We start from the raw sequence: 14808 nt of genomic DNA on the forward strand, positions 1-14808 counted from the left end.
CCTGTAAACAGGTTTTCCAAGAAGACAGACATCCTGGTGACTCTTGCCACAGGGCTGTTCATGAGCCCCCCGGGCCTGAGGGAAAAGCCAAGGGCTACGCGGCCACAGAGACTGAAGTCGCCTGAGTCTCCCCAGGAGGCAGTGGGTCAGACCCGGGGACACAGCTTGAGAAGTAGCACCTGGCTTTAGACAGAGCCCGGGTTTAGGGTCAGCCTGGGGTTGCAGCTCAAAATTCTTTCACCCTGAAATGCAATCCTAAAGCCAGATGGTTTGTTTACCTGGTATTTCTACTTCCAGACCTGCTCCCTTGCCTACCCAGGGGGTAGATGGAGGCAGCAGGCAGGAGGGCAGCTTGCCAAAACTGTCACAGTGCTCCCCGGCCAATGAGGAGATTCAGGGGCAGGAAGGCAAAAGATGTGGCTGGCCCACCCTCAACAGTCGGCCCCTGTGCTGCACTTTTTCTTTGCTGGTACAAGATCCCGCCAAGCCAGGCAGCTTCCAGGAAGAGACGGCAAATGATGGTTTTAAGTAGATGCCCACATGGTGCTTCGCAGGGCCCAGCAAGACCGGAGAAGGTCTACAAGAGAAAAAGGAGCCTTCCACTGGAGCCGAGACACACAATGCTAACAAGACAGAGCAGCAGCTCAAAATTCTTTCACTATGAAATGTAATCCTAAAGCCAGAGGGTTTGTTTACTCAAAGGCCCTCTGCAGCAGGTCAGAAACGGGTTTCCCAGTGCGCCCCGGTGCACGGCTCAGGGAGACACGAAGGCTGGGGAGCGGGACACGGAGCCCAGAGGACCCACTTGGAGAGAGGCCTGCCCTCCCCGCCCTCTTCCGCACAGGGACACAAAACAACACAAACCCGGACGGGTCAGTCTGATGTCAGAAGTTCAGTGTGAGGATGCACTGGTCAGATCCATAGGCCGCCGTTCAGACATGAGATTCTGATCTCAGCCCTGCAATTCCTCTGTCTGTGAGCCTCAGAGCAGGTCACTCACCCTGAACATGAATTTTGTATCCACGTCTCCTGCCTGCCAGGTGCAGCTGGGGTGCCAGTGGCAGATCTCACGGTTTCTCCCTGCCCCACCACTGCAAGGGGCCACAGCATTCCCGTTCCCCGACCAGGCCTCCCAGGACACCCCAGACAGGCCAGGTTCCCCCTTCTTCAGAATCCCGTGATCTCTGTTCACAGGCTTCATGTGACTGTGAAACACGGGTGGCCCTCCTGCATCATGGCTCCACTGGGGTGTCGGCGACAGCAGCCAGCACCGTGGGCAGCCCTCAGTGCCAGGCACTGCAGTCTCACGGCAGCCCCAGCCCGTGACGCTTCGTGAGTCAAGGACACAGAAGCCAGGAGGCGCTGAGGGGCCAAGTGGACTCCCAGCCAGGTCCACCTCACTCCAGAACCCGGGCTCTTCGCATCCCAACGAGAGGGCAGGACGCCCGCCTCAGACACCTGCTCGCCCCACGCCCTCGGAGTGGACACTCACTGGGTCCCTCTCAGGCCACTAGAAGTCCAACTACAGGTCGTCCTGGTTGCCAGCCATCTCCTGCCACCACCAAAAGCAACCAAGAGAAGACTGCGCCCACAGAAAGAGGGCACTGCCAGGCTCCGGGCGGGCAAGTTTCAACCTCCAGTCAGGCCATGCCTCCTAAATCAGTCTACAAAATGAACAATATCCAACAAAACACCAATAGATTTTTTGCTGGGGAATCTAGACAAGGTGATTCCAAAGTTCAGAGAGGAGAAGGGCAGAAAGAACCGCCGGGAAAATTCTGGGGAGGAGGAGTGATAAGGAGAAACTGACCCCACGTGGGGTTTACCCGAGCCTGGGGCGGGGAGGAAGTAGGCAGTGGCTGACAGTGGGTTCTGGTGTCTTTCTGGAGTGACGAGAAACTTCCATCCTTGGTGAGGTGATGGCGCACAATTCCGTGAAAGCACTAAAAACCATGAGCTGGACACTCCAAATGGACAGATTGCACGGTATGTGAATTATATCTTACAAAGCTGTCATTAAAAACAGGGAAAGATTTATAGATATATTTATATAGGTATCTGTCTAAATCACATTTGTTTCTCCACTTATAAAGTCTCTCTGGAAAGAGTCACAAGAAATTGACAGCATCTGGGGAAGGAAGCTGGGTGGCCAAGGGACAGGGGTAAGAAGGCGGTTGTTCACTTCGCACTCTGGCTCCTCAAATTTCAAACCATGTGAGTATATGAGCTATTTTTAAAACAGTAATAAACAAGTAAATACATAAATAAAATTCAAAGATCATAAGAGAACATTCTAAATGGACCAAGTGTGTCAGGCCTGCCTCTCGGGCAGCAGACCCTCATCCGGGAGAGGCCCAGGGGTGACTCTGTCCCACCCAGAGGCCTCCTGCTCACCTGGTGACTTCAGGAGCCAAACCCAGCACCTCAGGCCTTCCCTCCACCCTAGCTGTTTTCTCTCTGAAGCGCATTAACATAGCTCAAGGACCAGCTTTCTGCTGAAACCACACGACTCGTCCCACAGGGCACGTTACCTTTGACATTTAGAAAATTAAGTAGATGAAAATGGAATGTGGGGTAGAGGCCGAATCACGCAGCTGCTGGGAGGCAGATGCCGTGGCTTTATGCCCAGACAAAGCCTGCGCTCTGAGGACAGAGGCCTCCCCTGTTTTTAACCTCTGATCTTTACCGAGCATCTTCTTCCTCAAAGCATGACACACTCGAGCCTTCCCTAGAAAACCAAGCAAACCTGGAGAAAGAACGTGACCCGCAAAACCCACTTTCCAGCCCCACCAGGTAGGGAAGCAGGTGCCCAAGAGGCAGTGACAACAGCACTGTGTTCCCCGAGAAGGGGCGATGACCTGAGACTGGCCCCAGGCTCAGAGGCAAACCCAAGGCCGGTGACCAGGGAACAATTCCCAAGAACCAGCCTCCTCCCTTTCCTGCCTTGGCACGGCTCCCGCACTCCTCCCATCACCTTCCTTCCAAAGCAACTTAAACAAGCCCAGTGCCGTTGGAATCTGAATCGCATCTCGCTCTGCTCCACGTGAGCAACTTGAGACTCAGTTACATGAGACAAAAGCATTTCCTCCAGCGCAGCAAGAGCTTCAAGATCTCAGGCAGCCCTGCTCGAACAGGGCTACGGCCAAGCCCTCCTGGATGCAGGTGCTCGAGACCCACCCAGGTATGTCAGAGCAGGCAGATAACCAGGTATGAGAAGAGAAAGGGGGACGCTGGGCAAAAAGGAGGGGCATGGGGCCAAATGCAGGAAACCCTACATCATGTAAACACCAGGGTTCCCTGTGCAAGAAAGAAAATCAGGACCCTCCAGGCTGATAAGTGGTCACACGTTTTGGGTCACAAGCAGCCTAGAGGCCAACAAAGAAAGGTGGGAAGAGGCAGGAATCTCCAGTGCCCGAATGTAACCTTTTGCTCATTATGCCCTCATTTCAATAAAATTAGCTTTGCAGATTAGAAGTACCCATCATGCGCCGATGCCATGACACTTCTGACCCAGACTAAACAAGGACAAAAATCCCTCCTCCCTTCAGGAAGGTGGAGTTGGGGTGAAAATCAGGAAATATGACCCCAAACCCTTTCCTCCCCAATGAATATTCCACCCAGTCATTTTCACACTTTATGTAACCAGCTTGTCAAAGAAACTCGGTGCCTCTGCTCACCTGAGCCTGTCCACTCTCCATCCCTTAATACATCCCCACTTTACTTTCTTAACCTCCGTGTCTCATCTTGTGAATTCTTTCTGCAGCGAGACAAGAGCCTAATGTCCGGTAACAGGGACACGGGCTGCGGCACCTGCCCCCTGCCCCGGGGGCTGCCCCTCCCCACCGGGCCGGGCCCTCTGCTCCAGGACCAGCATCCAGGCAAGCGCAGTGACTCGAAGCACCACATCAGAACTCAAATGCCCGAGAGCCCACAGGCACGGGAAACCAGGGAAGCGAGCCTGGTGCGACGTGGACACAAGAGCAAACCCGGTCACCAACAGCAGCCAAAGCTGGGACTTCGGGTCAGGAAGACGTGGCACTCACACACCCAGACGAGGTGGGACGGCGGCTACCCCGCTCCCACCCGTGACTCCCACTCATTGCACAGGCCCTGCGCTTCCCAAGTCCCGTCTGGACTTTGATGGGAAGACTCCCAGTTTAAAGTGTTCTCAGCTATCTCAGTTGTTAAAAACATTGCAGATCAAAACAAAACAAAACAAAACAAACAAACACATCCATGGGCCTTCAGTCTGCAGCCTGTTTCCCGGCCGTGGTTTATTTGGTCGTGGGTGCCAAGCATGAGTGACACTGAGTAATTCAGCTAAAACCACGAGCCTAGAGAGATGGAATGACGTACGGTCAACCAAGGTCTTCCTTCCACCTGTTCACCAGCAGTTCAGCCACGATTAGGGGGTGCTGGTCATTATCTATACAACCAAGCTGCTCCTCTCCCCTCCTGGGGACCGTCCCCTCCAGATTAACAAAATGAAACCATTGTTGACTGAGCCCAATGCCGGAACCCAGCACCCAACACATCATGCTCCGGGTTTACACTTCACATAGGATCACACAACACCGGCCCGACAACCCCAACCAGCTCCATTACAGGTCAGGGTTCCTCTTCATAACACTACAGGGCTATGCCTCCATCCGCTCCCCACCCTTGTTTCTCCTTCCTTCCCTCAGTCCCCGAGGGTCAGATCCAACCCTCATTCCTCCAAGACAGAAATAAGCACAACCCAGGGTTGACCTGTTTAGGGAGCCCCATGAGATACGGCAACAGCACATGCCCCCAGACCTGTTCCTCCAGCTCCCAAGTGTGTTTGCAGAGGGTTGGGCCCACTTCACCTGTATGTGCGGAGCCAGGAGAGGGAAGCCAGGCTGAAAGCGAGGCAGGAAGCCTCTAGGGACAGCTCTGCTGGTTCAAGGGCAGCAGCAAGATGACCCAGAGGGACTCAACCACAGCCTGGAAGTTCTGGAGTCACTGTGCTTTGGGACACACGTCACAAGTGACCCTTTCAGCATCTACTTGTCCCTGCCACGTGGTAGGGGAGGCAGGAACGTCAGTCCTTGCCACCACCACCCCCACTTCAGGGACGGTCACTTCTCAACAGAACTCCCCACCTCTCCACCTCAAGCCAAGATGACCAGCCACATGGTTGGCGCTTCGGTGAGCAAGTCGCACCCTGTATGTCACCCTCTCTCTCACCTAGCCTTCTCCCCTGCCGGACCATCCCCTTCCCCACACCCGCCTCTCCAGGCCCTTCAGTCATCCTGACACTTTCCTCTTCCTCCTCTTCCTCCGCCTCCACTCGAACCTCCTGCTCTCCCTATTGGTCCTTCCACGGGTCTCCCCCAACTCCCCGCCACGTTCCCCCAGGCAGCCACATCACTATACCCCCATTCACTCTGCAAATACGTATTAAGCACCTAAAAGGGGTCAGGATGACTAAAGCAGCCCTTTCATGATTTCACTCCTGTATTCAAATCCTCCCTTTGCTCCTCTGACCCACTACAAATCCCAAAGTCCTCTGGCTGGAATTCCCGTCTTCCAAAACGCCATGGAGGCAACAGAAAATGGCGTGGGGTTGGGGAGGGGTGGATGGCAGACAGTGGATCAGAAATCATACACTGCCCTTCACCAGCCACAAGGCACGTCATTACTCTGCACCTTGACTGACTCATCTGTACAATGGGATTCCGACAGTGCACTTGTCACAGGGGATGAACAAACATGTACAAAATGCTTAGCACAGAGTCCAGTACACAGTGAGGGCTTTGCAAAAATTAGTTGCTATTATTATTGTTGTCGTCATCATGATTTCCAAGTGACCGTGTTCACAAACCCTCCCCACATCAAATCCTGCGTGGCCAGCTGGTCCTGGGAGAAACTCCTCCTCCCACTCCAGCAGGTCCTAGTCCTCCTCCTCCTCCCCCCGGGCCTTCCCTGACCACTCTGTCTCCTGCCAAAGTCCTCCTTTGTGGCTTATTGAGTGCTGCTTTTGATACATGACTCCCCTGCAGAATTGGCCGTGTTCCCCATGGCACCCTCCAGGCTCCCAGTGGGTCTCACTACATACACTGGGAAGACCACTCCGTCCACGCTCCTCACCACGGCCCCCTCCTCTGCTCCTCACCTGCCAGTGAGAGGGGGCTGCCTGCTCCCTGTGCCCTCAGGAAAATAAATATCAACTCTGGGCTCCTGGCAGATCGCCTTAGATTAAGTACAGGTTTTTAAAGTGAAACCATGACAACATGTTCTAATTCACGGCCCCAGGATTTCCCTTTGAGAAGAGTTAGAACCAAAACACCAGTGGTAAAACTAAAATTCCAGACACCACCCACAAAGCCTTCTCTGATTAAATCTGGGAAAGTTTCCCTCCTGGGCACTGGAGACCCCCACCCGACCCTAGATGTGAATCAAAGCCTCCAGACGCAATGACCTGCACCCCACCCTAGAAGGGCCTATGTTTGCAAAGCTCCCAGACACAATGAGTATGTGGGCATGAGAGGTTACAGGCAAAGCCAGGTAAGCCAGAGGGCTCGGGGTTCAATTAAAGAGGGATTTCCCTCCCTCTGCAATTTAATAGAAGGAATCAGGGGCAGATCCCAGGTCCCATAGGCCTGTTCATAAGGGCAGTCATGAGGCACCGGGGGAATTCAGTAGTGGGGGGGTCCTGCATGGGGCCCTATGTGCCCAGGGAGGCTCACGCGGGCTGAAGACTCACCAATTTCATTTTTTAAAGACTCAGAAGCAGCTGCACCTGCCTGATTATCTTGGCCATATGGCTGTAGCCTTATTTACAGGCAGAAGCAAGACCCAAAAAGGTTGGGTGTAAATTACATCTGTTTTCAAGATTGTTTTTTAAAATACAAGAGGACACTTGGATGCTTAAAGGGGAGACAGGCACTCGAGAGACCCGATCTCATTCTAAACATCCCAACAGCCCTCGGAAGCTGATACTTTAATTAGTGCTGGGAAGCAGATGCCCAGAAAGGTTCAGTAACTGCTCACATCAGACAACCAGCAGGCTCCCACCTGCACTACCAACATCTGGGGCTGCATCATTCTTTGCTGAGGGGTCTGTCCTGGGCACTGCAGGATGCCCGGCAGCATCTCTGGCCTCTACGCACAAGATGCCAGTAGCATCCCCCATCCCAAGTCATGACAAATAAAAACGCCTCCAGAAGTTGCCAAGTGACCCCAAAGCGGGCAGAATCCACCCCCTAGGAAAGAACACTTGAGGGATCCTATTCCTCCCGCGTGCCGTGACTTCTCTCTTAAGTTGGTGGAGAATTGAATCAAGAGCACGCTCTTTACTCTCCTTTTTTATCTAGATTTTTGCTGGGTTAGATTTATTTAACACTCGTCACTGTGGTATATAAAATCAAATATCCAAGGGAATTGGGTGAAAGTACCAACTTCCAATAAGACCAGTAAGTCCTGGGGATGGAATGGGCAGCGTGACTGTATCACTGCTGTGTGATACGTAAGAAAGATGCTAAGAGACTAGACTGCAAAAGTTCTCATCATGAGGGAGAAAAGTGATTTTTTTCCTTTTGCTTGGCATCTATATGAGATGACGGATATCAACTACACTTATTGTGCTAATCATGTCACAATACATGTAATCCAGTCATTACGTTAAAAACTTACACAGGGCTGCGTGTCAGTTTTATCTCAATAAAACGGGTAAACAAAGGAAAAAGAAAATCCACTTGAAAAATAAAAATGAGGATAAATATGTTTCACTTCTATAGCTTTTCCCCCAGTGCAAAAGCTTGGTCAAACAATCAAAAATGACCTCCTGGGGCAACACAAGTGCCACAATCTCAAAGGTCAGAAAAAAGGGGCTCAGCTTTCTAACCAGGGCTCTGCCCAAAGCTCCAATTTATTAAAATAATATTGATATATTAATGAGCAATCACAAAAAAACGTTTCAGAACACTTGCCCCAAACCATGAAAGTACTAAGCTTCTATATTTTCTCTTAAATAACTTTCATTCTTAGTACAAATGTAAATACACAGACAATGGGAAACCTCGGAGTCCAGGATAAGCAGGGAAGTTTTCGTTCCTTTTCAAAGATGTGGCTTAGTAATTAACTAAGCGTCCTCGGGTCCAGAGTCTTCAGGACATGGCGGTGGGCACCTTTGCCACTGATTCAAGAATGATAATGTCCGATCACCTAGAATTCATCTTCCTCCTCCTCCCCCAAGAAGCACCAAGACCAACCCTCCTTTCAGATAAGAGGCTTTTACACAGCTTTTGAAAGAAGCGGCTGGGCATGCAGCCAAGAGAGATCTGGAAGAAATGTGGCCTGGGCAGTTAAGCTGGGAGATTTGCCAGGACGGGGAACGGCTCCCCAGGAGGAAAGGAAAGCTGTAGTTTCAGGTGGGAGTTTCCGACTTGCCTTCACCTTGTTCATGAGACACCAGAAAGCAAAGTCAGATTCCCCCCTAGATCTCAAGGGGTAAAGTCAGACCTCAGAGAGCACATGGGGCAGAAGATACTGAGAAAAGCAGCCACTGGCTTACACGTGTCATCCCTGAATCCATACAACCCCGTGAGGTGCTTCCCAACGTCCAAAAACTGGAGGACGTGCTGTTTTCTACTTCCTAAACACAGCTTCTGTGTTCGTTCCCTTCCAGCTCTCACAAACATGTCCAGTAACAGACCCCAGCGGGGACCGCCCTACTGGGAGCCAGGCAAAATGGCGCACACACACACACATGCACACGCACACACACGTGCGCACACACACACACACATACACACACGCATGAAGGTACCGTCGCTGGAGGGCATCTGCCTCCAAACTCCCTTTCCCTCCTTCCAATTTTGTCTGCAGTCTTAAAATAGTTTTCCTTAATCATTAAAATACATGAGAAAGCTGTAAATGATTCCGCAGATGGGAACATCAGATAGATTAATAAGTCTGGGAAGAGACAGCTGCTCAACTTCAGTAGGAAATGGAGGTCAGCAAAAGCAAGCAGAGATACTCAGCTATACCCATCTGGTTGGAAAACGTTAGAAAGTCAGATAATGCTAAGTGTCAGATACGATGGGAGGAGCTGAGAACCCACAGGCACTGCCGATGAGGAGACAAACTGGTACGAACTCAAGGAAGCCAAGTATGAGTACCCCTGGGACCCAGACATCCCACCCGTAGGTGTGCACCCCAGACGCTCTTGTACAGGTCCTCGGGAAGGCACGTCTAAGGATGCAGCAAGGATCTGAGAGTACCGACAGGGAAAGAGAAACTGAAAAAATGTCCATTGTAAGGCAATTCAGACAATGTAGAAACACATCATGAATAATGAGTAAGTACCAATAAATAAGTAAGAATCACCCACAGTCACACATGTGCACACACAAAAAAACTGCTTTGCACATTCATATGTAGAGATACATGTAATTTATTGTAATGAGTTGACGCTACACATAACTGTTTTGTAACCTGTTCCACTCAGCAATATATAGTAAGTACTAACATCACCACTTTTCAAAAAAAATTTTTCAATGGAGGTACCAGGGATGGAACCCAGGACCTCGTACATGCTAAGCACACACTCTACCACTGAGCTATGCGCACCCCACCACCACCATCATCATTTTTACCAGCTGCACAGTACTGCACTGCCAGGATGACCGTAATGTATTTAACCAATGCCCAATTGTTGGATCGTGAGGTTATTTAAACCTTTTCACTATCAAACAGAACTGCTCTGGACTTCACTGCTCATGCATCTTTGCTTCCTCTTCTACTGCATAAAGTCAGAAGCAAAGAATAGGTATCACAGTGAAAAATGTGTATGCCTTAGAAATGGAGTTGCTTATCAAAGGTATATATTTTTTCACCACCACACACATTCTTTGCTCCTAATTTGAACAGTTTCCTTGGATCCACATTTTTTCTGCTGTCTGGCAAAGTGACTCCTTCAGGGAAAACAGACAACTGGGCAAGGGTTATTAATAAGGAGTAACACTTATGACATCCTTCCTCCCTTACCTTCCTCTCTTCTCTGTATCCATCATTAAGGAAACAGAGGGCCACCATCCAAACAGGTCCCTACCTCACAGGTCCCCAGCGTCAGTCCTACGTCTAGTCAACGAGGACATTTTGAGAAGCATCAGGAAGGTAAAATCCTTAGGAATTCAACATTCATTTGCTCAAGGTATCTTCATTAGATGCCAGCCTGTGCTTGGAGCCCCAGTAGGTGTTAGAGAGACACAAATGACGAAGGACAGGCCCTGCTCTCGGGAGCCCTCCACCTGGCATGTTCAGCGACCCTCTTGACTCCAAGTAGAAACTTCAAACCTTGAGTGAGCTCTGGGAGCACTGGGGGAGAGGGGGCCTGGCTGGGAGGCATCTCAGAGGACACAGGCAGGCAAACAGCAATGGGCTGGTCAGATAGTCTTGGTGGCAGAGGGGATGCCAGGCAGAGGGTCAGAGTGACATGCAGCACCAACACCACAGGCTGCCTCTGGAGAATGCCTGGAGGTCCAGCAGGGATGGGGTGGTGGGGAGAGTCGAGATGGGGGCTCAGGAGGGAGGCAGGGCCCTGCTCATGAAAAGCTAAGGAGCCTGTGCTTGGGAGGGATGAGTGGGCAGTAAGAGGATGAGACCAGAAGAGGGAAGATGGACCGAGCGGGGACAAGGCTGGCACCAGTATGAAGGAGATGCTGTGGTTCTGGAGATGAGGGAGGCGAGCTAGGCCGAAGCGCTGGCAGGTGGGGAAACTCCTGTGGGGGAGGGGGTGGTACAGGTGAGACAGTCTCAGGGAGACTTCTCGGGGCAGAATGGCCAGGACATGGAGACTGTGTGCTAGGAGAGGGAGCAGGTGGGGAGAAGATCCAGCCAGGGCAGCGGGCCCTCAGGAAGCCTTCAGAGGACTGTGGAAAGGCTGCAGTACAGACCATGGGGTAGAGATGGGGCGCTGGCCCTACCTCGGCCACAGACTTGGGAGTGTTACAGAATCCACTGGATGACTTACTCCACTCCCTGGGATGCAAACTTCTCCTCTACAAAGGAGCACATGGGGACTGTGTACCACCCAGGCCCTTCCCAGCTGTAAAATGCTGTAAGTTCCTATCCACATCAGAACCCAGGGTGGCAGCTGTCCACCTGCAAACTCGCCCCAATCAGAACACCCTGCTGGGGAAAAACAGCAGATCACGTCCATAACCGGCTTCTCCTAAGGAGTCAGACCTTCTCTCAACACAGCTCACAAGGCCAGCAAGGACCCATCCTTTCCAGTCCCAAGCGCCGGCCCTGCTGCTCAAACACGCGGCTCAGTACCCTCGCATCTGGCCCCACGCTGCTTGCTTTTCTCCCCCACTCCTGGATAATAAGGAGCAGACTGGCAAAATAGTTCAAATACCTTCTTAAACAGTACACCGCCTTGTGGGCTTGATGGCCTATTTTGAGCGAAATGTTTCAAACCTCCAGGCTCAGAGCTGCTCTGGGCATCAACGTTTACTCCGAGTGAACCATCAGGAAGTCAGCAGAGGACTGCGGCGCACCCACTGAATGCCAGGCCAGTGTCGGGCACGGGGACCCGACACCCCCACCCTCCAGGACTGCCTGCTGGGCGTGAGTGCTGGGCATCACACCGGGACGCCCAGCTGCGCAGAGGATGCACAAAGCCGGGGCTGGGGGAGGCCAGAAGAGGAAGCAACAGCCTGGCTCGGATGTCCAGGAGAACTACCCAGAGGAAGGAGTGTGGGAGCGGGGCCCTGGGGCTGCAGGCAGTCACGGCGAGTGTGCGGAGGGAACCGGCCCCGAAGCAGGAAAGCACACACCAGTTGCGTGGAGCGTTAGGAGGGAAGCAACAGAGGGGAGGCTCGGAAGGGCTGGCTAATGTCCACAAGGTGCACTCAGGCCAGTTTGCAAGGGTTCTGAATGCCACATCCAGATAGCAGCTACCAGGAGCCATGGAGGTTTGGTAGCGGAGGATGGAGGGCGGTGGGAAGGATGGGGTGGAAAGAGGTCAATTCAATGCCTGCTGCACATCAGGGACCAGCTCAGTGAAGAACAATGTGGCCTGAGCCAGGACAGGGGATGGTGGGGTGGATGTGGGCCCACAGGTCCCCCTTCTCCATTTTCTCAGGACCACTGACATTTCATTCTGTAGATCCACAAAGAAACACCTTGACTCAAAGTCACACAGCAACCAACAGCAAACCTCAAGGGACAGCTCCCCATCCTGCCTTTCCAGATCTAGTTTCTGCTCCTGCTCTGCAAATGCTTCCCTGGAGAGAGCAAGCCCCTGGCCTCAAACCTCCAACAGCTGATCAAACACTCAAGCACACTGTGTACACTTGGAAGGGGAGGGAACTGGCTGTGAGTAATTTACACAAACACACACACACACACAGACACGCACGCACCCAGATTTCCCAGCGGCCTGCCTGAGTAACAGGACACATTTGGTTCATTTCCTGCAAAACCAGAATTTCCCAGGTGTTGGTGATAATGTCCTACCTGCCCAGGGGTGTAGCCCTTCCATCTCACTACTCCAGGAACCCCCGCCATCCTTCCTAACTTCCCACTTTCTCCCTGAACTTGAGCAACCTACAAAAGCCTCTCCAAGATGCCTTATGACCCTGTAAATCTTCATTCTAGCAGTTCATTCAGACAGGGGTGTAGGCAGAAATTCCCTGAGGCCACCAAAGGTCACCAAACATTCTGGAGCCCAGCTCCAAACCTTGGCGCAAAGCTGCCTCCAACAGGTTTCCCCGGGGGCATCCCCACACGCTAGACATTGCTTCTTTCGGTAGCAGAACCAATGAAAGGAAAAAAAAAAAAAAGGCAGGTGTAGCAGGTGCCCTCAGAGGGAGAAGTAGCAAGGTGGGTAAGGTTAAAGTCAGAGGGACCTGGGTTCAAATCCTACTTCCACCACTGAGTTCACTTGGATAAGTCTCTGGAAATTTTTTCCTCATCTATGAAATGGGTATAACCGTAAATTCCGTGTAAGATGTCAGAATTCGGAGCGCTAGTGTTAGTATAAAGCATTACCGAAGAGTTAAAAGGAATTATGTATAAAGGAATTTATATTATATCGTTAAAAGGCGAGAAAATTCCTAGAGTGTGTATAGCAGGGAAGCCGGCCGAGCGCCGCCCTGCGGGGCAAGGCCAGGAGACTCTGGCTAGTCTGAGCGCACCCAGGCGCCAGGCCAGAGCATCCCTGCGCGCAGGTGCGGCGGGCGGGCGGTGACAGCAGGTTGGCGGCGCAGGTTGGCCCGCGGGGGTTGGAAAGGGGCGGCGGACCCACCTGAAGACACGCAGCACCAGGCAGGCGATGAGGAGGGCGATGAAGGCGCACGCCACGATCACGGCCGCCTTCAGGGTGGGCAGGTCGCGGAGCAGGCTGGAGATGCGGGTCACCAGGGCGTTGCCGCTGCTGCTGAGGCCGCCGCCGCCCGCCGCCGCTCCGGATCCCGCCCAGGTGGCGTTCCCGGGCCCCGGGCCGGGCGGCGGCTGCGGCGGGAGCTCGGGTCCGGGCTGCGGCGCGGCGGCGGACTCGGCTCTGCTGGCGCGGGCGGCGGGCGCGGCCAGAAGCGCGAGCAGCAGCAGCAGCAGCCGCAGGGGCCGCGCGGGAGGCGGCGGCGCGGCGCGCATGGTGCGGTCGGGAGGCGCGGGGCCGGGCGGGGCGCGGGCGGCGGAGCCCGGGATCCCGCACCCGCGCCGAGGCCTGCACCGGGGGCTCCCGCGGCGAAGCGAGGCGGCTGCGCGGTGCTCGGCAGGAAGCTGCGGCGCCCGGAAGAGTCCGCGCCGCCCGTCGCCGCCGCCGCCGCCACCAACACGTTGCACCGAGTCATTCGACGGGGCCGGGGCCCCACGTGGGCGGGGCCGGCCACCAGGCCGGGTGCGGGCCGCGCTGCGCTCCCGGCGGCCCCAGTTCCCCCAGGACTTGGGACCCCTTGGAGAAGTAATGATGGCCAGGTGCCGTGCTGCACATTGCGTTTTTTATCTATTTCTATTTATCTACGACTCCCTTAGGAGACAGGTATTTCTGTTATCCTCCTTTAATGGTTGATTTAGGACCCAGAGAGCTGGCTCACAGCAACCCAGATTCTGTCAGACTAAGAATCAAAGACTATGCAACCTGGCGTAAACCTCCATTTTACAGTTTTCAGAAACTAATGCCTCGAGAGTGAATGAAGTGGGTTGCCCAATTCCCTGTGCAGTGCATATAGTTCAATATACCTTCAATTTCCTTCTTTTTCTCAAAAAGAGTTTATTTCATGGCTTCAATTTTTCAGACATTTTGCGCCTCTGCTTATGAACTGGATTAGGATGTGTGTTTCTGCATTCACAGAATTAACAGTCTCCCTCCCGGATTGAAGTTTCAGACCCCAGGGTGCAACTGCCTTGCTGCCTCTGGTTCGTAAGCTAAATTATGCTTCAGTGGACAAAGACAATTATAGAGGTTCTAGTGTGAGGCCCAAAGGTGGGAACTGATGGAGGGCATAGAGGGCTTTCCTGGAGCACTAGGAACTACACTGAGGTCCTCAAGTTCCACTTTTCAACATGAGGATGGATCCTGGCAGGAAGCTCTTCAGTGGCGGGTAAACAGGTAAACACACATGACAAGTACTCAGTGACCTTAACAACTCACTCCTTGCCCTACTAGAGAAAGTGGCAGATAAATAAAGATAGTACAGTGTATTAGTTAGCTATTGCTGCCTAACAAATTATCCCAAATCTTTATGGCTTACAACACACATAAATTATATCAATTTCTGTAGTTTAGGAATCTGAGCATATAGCAGCATCCTCTGTTTCAGGGTCTCTCACAAAGGT

General features: G+C 52.7%; 1 protein-coding gene across 2 annotated transcripts in view; it reads right to left on the reverse strand.

The window, feature by feature from the left end:
- Positions 1 to 13823, reverse strand: part of FAM174B (family with sequence similarity 174 member B) — a 31169-nt gene extending 17346 nt beyond the window's left edge. The window contains exon 1 of one of the 2 annotated variants that reach the window (XM_032468845.1): positions 13277 to 13823. In XM_032468845.1, the coding sequence (XP_032324736.1) occupies positions 13277 to 13623 (347 nt within the window). In that variant the 5' untranslated portion in view covers positions 13624 to 13823. The remainder of the gene's footprint in view (positions 1 to 13276) is intronic. The other variant, XM_032468846.1, reaches the window with a different exon arrangement.
- Between the last annotated feature and the right edge of the window lie 985 nt (positions 13824 to 14808).

This window comes from Camelus ferus, chromosome 27 (genome assembly GCF_009834535.1).
Source record: "Camelus ferus isolate YT-003-E chromosome 27, BCGSAC_Cfer_1.0, whole genome shotgun sequence".
Taxonomy (NCBI): Eukaryota; Metazoa; Chordata; class Mammalia; order Artiodactyla; family Camelidae; genus Camelus; species Camelus ferus.